Source organism: Monopterus albus, unplaced genomic scaffold (assembly GCF_001952655.1).
Source record: "Monopterus albus unplaced genomic scaffold, M_albus_1.0 scaffold92.1, whole genome shotgun sequence".
NCBI classification, from domain to species: domain Eukaryota; kingdom Metazoa; phylum Chordata; class Actinopteri; order Synbranchiformes; family Synbranchidae; genus Monopterus; species Monopterus albus.
Genome location: NW_018127972.1, coordinates 1539384 through 1552720, shown reverse-complemented (window position 1 = coordinate 1552720; position 13337 = coordinate 1539384). Strand labels below are relative to the sequence as shown.

The window sequence follows — 13337 nt, the reverse complement described above, 5'->3', positions numbered from 1 at the left end:
GGCTCTGGCATCTGTTTCGGATGCCTCCTGGGCGCCTTCCTAAGGAGGTGTTCCGGGCATGTCCCACCGGGAGGAGGCCCCGTGGAAGACCCAGGACACGCTAGAAGGACTATGTCTCTCGGCTATCCTGGGAATGCCTTGGCATTCCCCCGGAGGAGCTGGAGGAAGTGTCTGGAGAGAGGGAAGTCTGGGCATCTTTGCTTAGACTGCTGCCCCTGCGACCCGGTCCCGGAGAAGCGGAGGAAAATGGATGGATGGACGGTAATATGACAATCTAACAAGCTGACTTGACCTTCGCTGTCACATCTACACCACAGATGATTTAACACTGTTTCATTTTGATGACATTGTGACCTTTCCTCTAGCTCTAGTGAGACTAAAAGAAAATTTCACACCTATTCTACCTCTAACTAAATTTTAGTTGGTTGTGATCAGAAGCAAGTTTTGTGGCCTCTGTCAAACACCCAACAGTGATTCGATGAGGTCTGAAGTATGCGTGCACTCCATTTTAACAAAGTGAAATGTTAAAACACAGGAAAGCAGCGATAGCAAGATTCTGAGGGGTGTGAAGCTAAGAGGAATAACAAACAGGCTTTATACCACAGGTCACAGAAGGTGTTAAATGTGTTTCAGCTAGAGGAAGTAAGTCACACATGTACAAGTCTCAAGCATGTCCCAAGTTACTGTGGTGAAAATCAAATAAATTAAGTCCCTGTATAAGCCACGCAAGTCCTGGGTCAAGCCATAAAAAATTCTTATGAACTGATAATGTTATGGCAGTATCATTAGTTCAAATGCTCACAAACCTCCTGTGGTTGTTAACTGTGCATTCGTAGGCTACAAACTAAACCCATAAACTAAATAAAATGTGGAACTGATTTGAAGCCAAGTCTAACAAATTCTAACTTAATGTTGATTTTCTAGCTAAAGTCTGACCAGCCAAAAAGTTAACTGACGCTACCTCAAAGGACCCATTCATGTAATGTTACTTACCTTTCTTTGTAAGTTTTATTGGTGACAGATGAAGCGGGATATTGTGGTGTTTGTCATTGATTTTTGCACCACAGACAGCATGAGGCTATTGTCTTTTTGCTACCATCATCCACACCATAATCCTTGAATCCTGTGAAGGCCTCTGTCCTCGCCTTCACCATGTGAGGGCCTAAATCACCACCAGCAATGGATTTGGGTGGGTAATTTTGTTATGTGTGTAGGTTAAATTGTAGATAAATACGTATTTTTTGATATTATACATACACAATTGATCTATGAGCATGCACGTTTGATTAATTTTGTATTGTTAATATGTGTAAATTTTCTTTTGAGTTACCGTGTTTCCTGGTCCATGGATGGGGGGGTTCAGCCAAAAGATTGGACTGAGGAAGCAGCAGATTTAAATACCTCCCACTAGGCCTGGACTGCACCAAGTGCCCAATGAAAGAGGAAGGGGAGAAATTTATTGTTTATTTGTTGGTAGTTTATGTTAAAGCTTTATTTGTCAAGTTATGTTAATTTCTTCACATTTAAAGGAAATATTTAGTTGAGAACAGACTGTCTGTTTAGTGTTTATTAGTTGATTATTTTGGTAGTGTCTTTGGTCTACCCCTTGTGTGTGCTATTGGTTTGGCCAGCCAATATATATGTGTCTGTGTGTGTGTCACTAGTGATGGCCAATGAGGCCTTGTTGAAGCGTCGACACAGTGTTCACACAAACGGGTCATTACTCGAGGCCTCAATGACACAGTGCTCGAGTAGGACACCTTGTGGTCAAGAAATTGAGGTGCAGTCAAGACGTGTCGCTTATTGGTTCATGGATTGCTATTTGATTCGTCATGCACATTCCTGTTCGACTACACTACATGGTTGTATGGTTTCAAGCTGACACAATAAAATATGAAATAAACATGGACACATGTTGAAGACCATGTTTCTTATGTGGCACGTCTGACTGTAACCCTATATGCTACTCACTTATATTTTGTGTTAAGAAAACATTTAAATAGTGCTGCTACATTCATGACATGTGGACTACAAATTCAGACAGATGTCATTTTCACATGGGCAAATACAGATTATAGTGTGGACTTCGACAAAGTTTGTTTTGGGGTTCATTGGTAAAGAGGTTCATGGGCATGTGGGTAAAGAGGGTGTGCTTGAAGAACAGGGCAGTGGGTGTGCTTGTGTAACTGTTTATGAGTGTTTATTGAGAAATAACAGTATATCCACAGTTTTCGCTTTAATTTTGATAAGCAGATCAGGGCTGTGGTTAAAACCAGTTTTTTTCACCTGAGACTTTTAACGAAGGTGAAGCCTTTCTTATCGTGTGCAAACTTAGAAAAAGCCATCCACGCTTTTATCATTTCGCGACTAGACTACTCTAATGCCCTCTACGTCGGAATTTCTCAGTCTTTGCTTCGGAAGCTTCAACTGGTCCAAAATGCTGCGGCTCGGCTGCTGTCGAACACTCCCAGGTATGTCCACATTACCCCTGTTCTTTTCTCCCTACACTGGTTGCCAGTACAGTGGAGAGTTGAGTTTCAATGTTGCTATTTGTCTTTAAGGCTATATATGGCCTCACTCCACTGTACCTGCTGGAGCTGCTAGCTATCTATGCTCCACGCAGAGCTGTGTGCTCCTCAGAGCACTTGTCCTTGGTTGTCCCACGGTCTCGATATAAAACAATGGGGCAACTGCTCTTTTGCTGTGTATGGTCCCAGACTCTGGAATTTTTTACCGCTAGAGCTTCGGTCCATAACCCAGCTAGCAGTGTTTAAGTCAACTTTAAAAACTCACCTTTTTAAACAGGCCTTTGGTGTTTAATCTGTTTTATTTGTCCCGAAGGGACATGGTTTAACTTGTTGTTTTGTGCTATTTGTATCTTGATGGAAGTTTTTATTACTCCGATTTTGGAAATTTGTGTTTTATTCTTGCTTAGGTTTTATTGTTCTAGTATTGTTTTTTAGTTGATATACATGTTCTATTGTGCAGCACTTTGTGCTCCCCGGAGTTGTAAAGTTCTATATAAATAAAGCTTTATTATTACGGTATTATTATTATTTCCCCAGCCTTGGAAAAAAAACCGTTCACATGGCACAGATGAGGATGGGGCACACAGGAAATGCTTGGATAATTCATAGAGGTTTGGGTAACTATATATGCAATATATCTTATCTATATCTAATGTTATTTAGGACTATCTATGTAACTATATCTAGTGTTATTTAACTATGTAACTACTTTATCTATTTCTCTATGTAACTTACTATCTAGCTATATATTGATCTATCTCTCTATCTACAGTGATTCTCCACTAAATACACAGTCTGCTACAACACTACTAACTCTCAAAGCAACTAACCAACCTACTCTGCAAAGACAGATTCAAATGAACACCACTAAACAGGGATATCCTGTCTCTGAACACACTTGATCCCGCAAAGTGATTCACATGACAAACTGAACCAATCTGCTGATTCACCTGACGTCCGACGAACCCAACTGCTTCGGACGTCACTCAAGTGATTCAAACGTCACTAGTTATGTGACCAAAACACGCCTCGGCACAGTGGTTCGAAACAATTGCTTTATGAGCTACCGCGCATGTGGCTGAGTCTCGGGTGTCAAACGGCCATCACTATGTGTCACTTGTTAGGTCAGTTGGTTTTTGTTGAGGTATCAGACAGTTCAGTTTGCTGTATTTTGAGTTTCCTTATCTTCTGTTGACCTCTTTTTAGGGCCCAATTTATCTGATGTTAATGTTTGTGTTTTTCCTTCCTTTTGGGTTAATAAAAAAGCCCATTGTTTTGAACTTTGAAAGCTGTGTCTTTTGCCTTACTGCTTGGTCCATGACAAATCCAAATATTATTTTTGATGCAAATGTTATTTTTGGGATTGGCCCCTCCATAATAGCTGCATCCTGTGACCTGGGGGGTTGCCAGGTTTGCCCACATTGTGCAAGAAATTACAAAATTGATGTTTTGAAAAAAAAAAAGATAAGTTCTCAGTATCTAGAAGATGCAATATTTAATTTTAAAAAAGTGAATACATTTTGAGTCATCTGTCTCACGTCTAAGTCAAGTCTCAAGTCATGAACACCAAGTCAAAGTCATGTTGAGTTTCTTATCAGGGTTAGTCATGTAAGTCTCAAGTCTTCAAATTTGACTTAAGTCTGACCCGAGTCCCTCACCTCTGGTTTCACCATTATTACAAAAGCAAATGTCCTTATAAATACACCACAAGGCAATTTAGGTGACTTGATATACAGTACATTATATCCACTTATAGTTTGTAGTGCAGATTGGATATGCACACTGTGAAATAAACCTATTCTGAATTCATCTAACAACAAATATACAACAGCTTTCAAAACTAGAGAATGGGTTTTTGGAAGCAGTTACAGTCCAAACCAGGATTCCTACTCATAAGACACGAAGTGAAAAAAGTGATATGAAAGTAGGATGTGAGAGCTCTCTCCTACTAGATCATCAGTCATAACTTTCTCACCATGGCTCAAACAAAAGCAATCAGTTGATGGAGAAAGAGGAACACAGAGAGTCTGGTTTTATAGCCAGAAACACATGGCTGGAAACAAACGACAGTGTTGCACAATGCATGTTTATGTGGACTCACCGTGGCTGACTGAATGCAGCTTGACTGTTTTGGAAATCTTCTCTTCATAGTTGGACCTTCGGCTGACTTTGGACTTGAACAGAGTGTTGACCAGTGTGGATTTCCCCAAACCACTCTGACCTGCAGACACATTAAACCCATGCTTTTAATCATTCTCTAAGTGTGTGTAAGAGTGTTTAGTATTTAATCTGTCATTTGTGCTATGTCCCCTTATCTAAAAAAAGACAATAACAAGCTTTCACAACCTGTCAGCACCATGAAACTGCAGTATCAGTGTTGGATTAGAAGTTGAAAGACTCTAGAACTCCCCTAAACCGCCTTGATGAACACAAAAATAAAAAAATCTTGGAAGGCAATAAAAAAATATATTTTATGGTTGTTAGCTAAAGGCAGTATGTACTATATATTAAATACTAAAGGAGATGCACTCTGAGGACTCTTATTTTCCTGCAATTTCTGTGTTGCCTCACTCTTCATCCGTTAGCTGGTATTCACATCTTGGAAACTGTTGGAGCAAACCTAAAAATAAGCCTAGGCACTATTGGGATAAACAGACCACATATTCTAAATCTAAATGGTGAATTTCTTGCCTGAAAAAACATCACAACTAGCAGAAGACCAGTCCTAGCATGAAATATTCACAGATTCAAAGTTCCCAGATCAATAAATCATAAGCCAAACACTGCTAAAACACAGATGATGTCTCTTTACTGCGGTAAGGTAGACAGACCATGAGCTACAACATTTCATCAAAATGAGCTGTTTAGATAAAATGTCATATGTTCAGCCAGCTGTGAAACGGTTGCACAGGGACCATTTACAAAGTGTAACACAGAAAAGAGGCACTACAAAAATATTCAGTCGCTTTGCTCTTAGACACATTTTTCCAAGCTATAGCAAGTGTTATAACCAACAGAAGACCAATGATGTGTTACGTGACTTTGGAGACATTAGGCTAGAGTGAATATTTTTGTAGTTTCTCTTTTTTGTGTTGCCCTTTGTGGACAGTCCCTGCACCCTGCCATTGTCCTGTGTAACAGAGAATGGAGACATAAGTGTCTCCAAAAACCCAAAGTATGTACATTTCACAAAAGCTCAGATCACTGATGTTCCCAAAGCTATCCATGTTCTAAATGGCAATGTAACAAGACATAGTCCAGCAAAACTCAGGTTGGACATTTTGCTCAAAAAAATCAAAATTCTAATTATAATCTTATACCAAAACAGACACCTTGTCTTCTCCTTTGAAGATCAGAAAACCAATATACACCTGTCTTGTCTAACATTGCATTATGGAGATGTCCTGTACACTTCTGCTGCTGTTTCTATCCTTAAACCACTGGACAATGTTGATTCATTACAGAGTCTAATCGCTACTGTGATTTATATAAAAAGGTTGGATGGTTATCACTGGCAACTATAAGGCATCATCATATCTGTGTTTTCATTTATAAAGCCTTGCTATCTAAGCTGTTAAGATATTTAACATCCTTAGTTTAGCTCAGAGCTGAAAACCATGACACCACACCAGAGGAGAATTTGGATTGGCAAGTTCCTCAAACCAGCTCTGATGTGGGTGAGACTGGTTTTCGCTACTATGCATCTCACTACATAGCATGAAAATAAAAAAACTCATTCCTTTGAGAGACTTCATAATTTTACTACCTAGTATTGCTAACAATAGTTGTGCTTGTTTTATTTTTGCTGTGTGTGTGTGATGATCAGGGTTGAATGAGCTGTATGTGATTTGCATGTATGTATATACTTAATGTAATTTGTTCTTAGGTCTCTCTGCCAAAAGAGATCTTAATCTCAGTGAGATTTCTTGTTTAAATAAAACTTAAGTAATTAACTATGATCCAATATGAAGGTCTGGAGACATTTGCATTTACACCCACACAGACACACTGATAGATGAAACAAGATCACATCTATTAAACCTCGAAGATCCGATATGTAATAAAGTTATAATAAACACAAAGCGAACAATTAGCATGCTAATCATCAAAGGTAAACTTCCTGTTTTCATTATTACCTCTAAATGTCTGTTGCAGGAAACAGAAGACAGCCTGAACTTTCAAAACCACTTCCTCCACACAGAATCATGCTTCCTCTTCCAATTTGAAAATCAAAAATATTTTTCAGTGAGGAAGAGAGCCACACATACAGACAATGCAGAGTCACTGTAGATACAGTATAGGACATTACTGTTGACTTTCATATTCTAGAGGAAAAGGGAAAACACAAAGAACTGTGAGGAAATCCTATCACATCCCAGAGACCTGGAGTCGATCATGTCAGCTTGCATTGGTCAGACTGCAGGATTGCCGCACTGAAGAGCCTTGCTGAGTGACTCAGAAGAGGCTGAACCCTCAGTAGAGCTCTGTGACTTGCGAAAGCATGGGTGGTTGGTTTGAATCAGTGAAAGCATTTTTAGATGGACATACACACAAAAGTAAGATGCAAGCAAGGCAGTGGGTGGGTGTATGTATGTGTGTGAAATGGCACAGCTTCAGGTGAATGCAGTGAAAAGCAGCACTGTGCTCTGCTGAGGAGGTGAGTATGAGTGCTATCAAAAAGAAAGAAGGAGTTTTGGGATCTGAGTTTTAACCTCTTTTCTACAAATCTGTTATATTTTGCATTACTGTTGACTAGGACTGAACAATAAAAAGTCCCAATGTTAATTATCATTTACAGTACATCATCCATGTCTTTACAAGTCAAACTCACTGACTGCCAATTTCTCCTGCTATACCGTCATATAGAACTTTTCCTGTGACTGTCGCTTTTAGCTAATTAATGTTAAATGTGTGAGACTGACTAATCTATTAGTCAGCTGCTCATAATTATTTTGTATTACAGTAATATGTGTTCTAGTTACATATTTAATAGTAGCTAAATTCATGTTCTGTTAAATTGCTTGCTAAGTTTACATGTAAATTTCTTGCAAAAAAGGACCGTGGAGGACCTTGACAAGAAGCAACGCATCATTTTATCTATTATTTCTTTTCATATTGTCCCAATTTAGAAAAAGTTGGGATGATATGTAAAATCTAAATTAAAACTGAAAATAGTGATTTGTAAATCATCTGTGCCCTCTATTACATTGAAAACAATACAGTAGCACATTATCTGATGTGACACCTCAACAATTTTATTCTTTGTTCAAAGTAAACACTCACTGCAATTCTGATGCTGCAACACATTCCCAAAAAAAAGTTGGGACGGCTGCATTTCAGGGCCAGTAATGAGGTAAAACAATTAAATGATGATTTAATTTGAAACAGGTGATGTCAGCAGGTGACTGCAGTAATGATTCAGACAGCACTGTATCAAGAATCGGCACTTTTCTATAAGCGATATAACCACATGGGCTCAGGATTTCTTTGGCACACCTCTGTCAGGCACTATAATACGTAGTTACATCCATAAATGCCGCTTAAAACTGTACTGTGCCAAAAGGAAGCCCTGTGTCAACAGTGTCCAGAAGCACATGCTGCTGTATTGTTTTCAATGTAATACAGGACACAGATGATTTAAAAAAAACTATTTTCAGCTTTAATTTAGATTTTACATACTGTCCCAACTTTTTCTGATTTGGGGTAGTAGAGGTAAGTTTGATTTTAGGGGAGTGTGGGGTATAACCTAACGCGAGGCAAAATGTAACACAGACTTTTCATGTGGTTACACAAGGTTAAGCAGCGGCATTTCCAGTCACATTACCATAGTTTTGCATTTTGAGTTTTCAGAGCACAAAAGTCTTTTTTTTTCCATCACAGTTATTTTTCAGTTAGTGGGGTATATGTGTAAATCACAAAATCCATATTTATATCACTTTAATGACCACCTTGTTGTAGAAAATTGCACCGTTCTGAAATATCTGATGAGCTCACAGCAAGTGCTAGCTAGGCTGAAGTACAGCCACCACATTACAACTAACCCCACATATGTAAACAATGACAAGAAGCTATATTTTTGAAAACAATCCATATTTTACTGACCTGTGATGTTATTTTTTTTTGACCTCCTACCTTGTGGACAGAAAAGAAATTTTTCATCGTTTGACACACAGTCCCATATCACATTCCTATATAATCTGACATGTAAGTGGGTACATATCAACTGATAGGTCTATAACATACCATAACAGTCTATCTGCCATATAGATCGATATTATAAAATACAGTATAGTTTGGAAACATCCTTGTTTGATACAACGTAATTATATTGAATTAATTTTGTTTGCACCAATTTATCAAACTTCTCTAGCTTGTATTACAACTAACACTTTATCTGTTACAGTTGACCCCACCCATGGGCTAAGTTGTAATATCGCGTCTCGCCTTGTTTTCAGTGGAAGTGTAGAGGAACAGTACGTGTTAGAAATAAAATTCAAGTGTTCATTAGTGGCAGAGATGTATATGTTGCTTGCATAAAACATAATTGTTCCAACTCAATTTTTTTATTTATTTATTATTTCACAAAAAAATGTGTTAGGTTGTACCCCGCAAACTGGTTCCAGCACACTGGTGGCTCCTGTGTTTTTAACAGCATGTTGTAGTGTTTCAGCACCGTGAAGGGGTGTATTCCCTACTTTCCAGGAAGCCACCTGTTTATACTGATTTCACAACACCTTTAAAATCAACTTGCAGTAACTTGAAACTTGCCTGTTTTGTAACCCACCACACTCACCACAGTGTCTGCTTTAATTGATGTCAGACTTCTGTTAACATTATATGATCATCTTAGTGTGCATATTAGAAACATATTTGTGTTTGTATTTATGTGTGAGACTCACCAACCACCATGATGTTGAATTCAAAGCCCGCCTTCATGGTCTTGCGCTTCATCTGGTCCAGTATTGCCTCGATGCCCACGTAGCCAAACAGGTCAGTTCCCCGGATGAGGCTCATCTGCAGGCCTGGAATAGACTGGCACAGCTCTAGCTTCACCTCCGCCTCCAGCTCTATCTCTTTCTTCAACTCTCCTTCCTCCATTCCCTTCTCCTTCCCTTTCTCCTCCACCTCTGTACAAAGCTCAACACAGTTCTCTTCATTTTCTGTCATGGAATCCTGGCTATTCATGTTGGCAGGTTGTCCTTCTGTCTTGCCCCCTTCTTCTTGATCTTGTCCCATGATACCTCTCTCCTTCTTCTCTCTCTCCTCCATTAGGGTGAGCGGGTCAGTCTCCAGTTCTCCAGCAGCTTCTACATGTAAAGACAAAGATGAAGATCACACAGGAGTTCAGATATATAGTTTCTACTACTTTGGCTTTCTGGAGTTTCATATTTGTATTTTTGGGTTGAAGATTGGATTAAAGCATCATACACACACACTCGTCACAAGGAACTATATACTGTATGCCTCTTCAAGAGTAACATAAGAGTGGACACAAATAAAACACATGCGCGTTTCAGGAATTAACTGGTCTAGATGTAACTGAAGTCTATCCCATGTCTTTACTCTGAGCGTGTGTGTGTGTGCTTTGCAGTCTGTGCTATAAGAGGATTGAATGACACTGACAACTTGGCACTGAGAACTCGATGAATCATTTGGTTGTGTGTGTGTGTGTGTGAGAGAGAGAGAGAGAGAGATCTTGCAAATACTCTCAAATACAATTATAATGCTGTCATCTGTAATTAGCATGACTGATGTTTCTGTGTGTTTCTGCATAACTCACCAAGCTGTAGCATTTTACTATACCTTATTCTCATAATAGACACACACACACACACACACACACACACACAGGTTGCCGGTTTGTATTAGTCCAGATAATTTAATCAACTATAAATATCCAACTGTACAACCACTGAGACATAACTAATCCTGAGACAGGACTGTGATTGGTTGCATGTCTGTTGGTACAGTTCACTGAGTTCAATGAATGATTTCAACTTGTAAATATTTTGTATTTATTTTGTTTTTATTGCTGTGTACATCGAGGGCAATTGGGCTGGAGTCAAATTCCTTGTATTTTTGATAATACTTGGCAATAATGTTTATGCTTCCTTCATGCTTCCTAGAGTTGAATTTGACCTGTGCACTGGAAGCTGGACATTTCCTGAATATGTCAGCTATGATGATTTTACATAACACTGCAACAGTTAAACCGTGGAGGTCTTCACATACAGTATTTTTACATAGAACACTGTTTACTTGTCATGCTTAATCCCATTCAGCCTGTTAAAGTTGTATGATGTCTTCTGTGGCTCTGGAGAACTTTTTTAAAGTCTTGGCTTGGACTTACAGGCTACACATTTGTAATGAACTAATAAAACATAAACCTCTTTGAATATTTTTTTCTAACTATAGCTCAGTTTTATTAATTTCTCCAATTCTTTGTGTCTCTGAGTAATGCACATTTCATAAAAGGTATATTTAAATGAATGCTAATGAAAAATCCTTTCTTTGGCTTTGATAATTAATTGGCAGAGGGCTCAAAATGTAACTGTAGAGATGTGGAGGCAAAAGTACAGAAAATAATGTGGAGACAAATTTAATGTATAAGACAGAGTAACCAACATACACACCCAAATTCACACAGTTAATGGTGGCTAGAGGTGCATGTGAAACACAAACAGTGTGACTGCAGGGGAAAGAGAGTAATAGAACCCCAAGCATCGTTTGCTCAGGGAGACAGGAACACAAATGAAAGAGACAGACAGAGAGAGACTATTTAGCTTTTTCCTCATTGCTGTGATCAATGGTGTCAAAAGCAGCACTGGGATCGAAGAGGACAAGTATAGAGACAAGTCCTTTGTCTGAGGCTAGGAGGAGATCGTTGGCGACTTTCACAAGTGTAGTTTCTGTACTATGATGGACTCTAAAACCTGAATGAAAATCACTCTTGTGCAAGTGATCACATAACTGCTTTGCAGCAGCTTTTTCCAGAATTTTAGAAATAAAGGGGAGATTGGATATCAGTCTATAATTAGCAGGAACATCTGGGCCAAGAGTAGGCTTTTTTAGTAGACGTTTAATTAATCAGATCTAATATGGATGTATTGATTGGGGATAAAATATCTTTGAACACCCTGGTCGGGATGGGGTCTAAGAGACATGTTGATGATTTAGATGAAGCAATTGTTGAGGTCAACTCAGAGAGATCTATGGGACAGAAGCAGTCTAAATATAAATGAGGTCTTACAAATGTTTGTAAAGCTGTTGTACTTGATGTTATATCTGTGAGAGTTGTGTGAATGATCTGATGATATTTTTTTCTCCAATAGTTGTGATTTTATTTGTAAAGAAGCTCATAAAGCCATTACTGCTGAGATCTAATTGAATATTAAGCTCTACAGCACAATGGCTCTTTGTCAGCCATAACACTGGCTACAGTACAATGTCAGGAGTTGTTCCTAATTTCCTCTATCGGTCCTGAATAATATGCAGTTCTGGCAATAAGAAGGGCTTTTTTATGTGTTTGTTAGGTATTTTTTTAGTCAGATAGAAATTGGTTAGATACTTGTTGTATTAGAAATGTTTAGTGGAGACAGGATGTCTAGGTAGGCTGTTAAATGCTTAGTCATTCTCATGAGTTTTGCAGGGTGCACATGGTCAAGGATAACTAGATAGAAAAAGTTTGATTGTCAGCAGGCAGGATGATTATTGTTATTATTATGATATGTTTAACCGTAATTGTAATCATAATATTTTCTTATGTTTTAATGTCATGACATGTCACTAGATGTCATGTCAGAATGTTCTTAGATACACACCACTTAATCAACACTCACACACATTGATTCTCTCCATGTTTTGACTACTGCTATGGTCAGCTGTAAAGCTGGCATATCAGGTGACGCCACGGTTTGACGTTGCTGTGTAGAATGGGGATAGCCCAACCGAAGTGATAAATGTATAGGCCTATTGTGGTTCAGGGTCTTTCATTCTTCATCTGCCTGCGCGCAGTATTGGAGGTGGAAGATACCGGGACGTGTAATGTTAATTTTACCTGTGATTATTTGAATAAACCTACACGGTTATTTTTTATATATCCAAGTGGTCCGCTTCGTCTCTCTGAGTTCCTGGTCAAAAGAACCGAAAAAAGCTTTCAGTTACTATACTATCTTTCAAGGCTAGGAAAAACTCTTCTGACTTAGTGGAACACTGCCTCTTTTCCAGTTTTCGTGATGCCTGCTGGTCTTGTGGTCTTGTAGGTGGTTTGTACTTTGGTCATCAAAAAACCCAGTCTCTTATAGGCATCTTACAGTAAGACAGTGACCAAAAGCAGACTTTAAACAGCACCCAGATAATTTACTGGAGAGTTTTGAAGTGGCCAGCAATGAATCTAGATCTAAATCTCATAGAGCAGCTGTGGAGAGATCTCAAAACAGCAGCTGGTAGAAGGAACCTTTCAAATCTGAGAGACCTGGAGCAGCTGGCAAAAGAAGAGTGGACCAAAATTCCGGTAAAGGTGCAAGAAACTCACTGATGGTTACAGGAAGTGACTGAGTTCAGTTATTTTGTCCAAAGGGTGTGCTACCCAATATTAAGATAAGACTGTCAATAATTATGTCCAGTCCATTTTTGGAGTTCTGTGTGGAATGGATCAGATTGGGCTTTTTTTCTGCTTTTTTGTGTTGTTCAAATGCAAACTAAAGAAATAAACATGAGAATACGTACCAAAGCATTTGTGATTGCAACAATTTTCTGGGAGAAGTGGTCATGATTGTACAGTATATATCCAATATGTATCCATATATA

General features: G+C 38.7%; 1 protein-coding gene across 4 annotated transcripts in view; it reads right to left on the bottom strand.

The window, feature by feature from the left end:
• The window catches only part of septin12 (septin 12), an 89633-nt gene that overhangs the window by 15958 nt on the left and 60338 nt on the right, over positions 1 to 13337 (bottom strand). For all 4 annotated transcript variants that reach the window (XM_020608265.1, XM_020608267.1, XM_020608266.1 and 1 more), the window contains 2 exons: positions 9428 to 9835; positions 4630 to 4749 (listed from right to left, as the gene is read on the bottom strand). In XM_020608265.1, coding sequence (XP_020463921.1) covers positions 4630 to 4749; positions 9428 to 9835 — 528 coding nt within the window. The remainder of the gene's footprint in view (positions 1 to 4629; positions 4750 to 9427; positions 9836 to 13337) is intronic.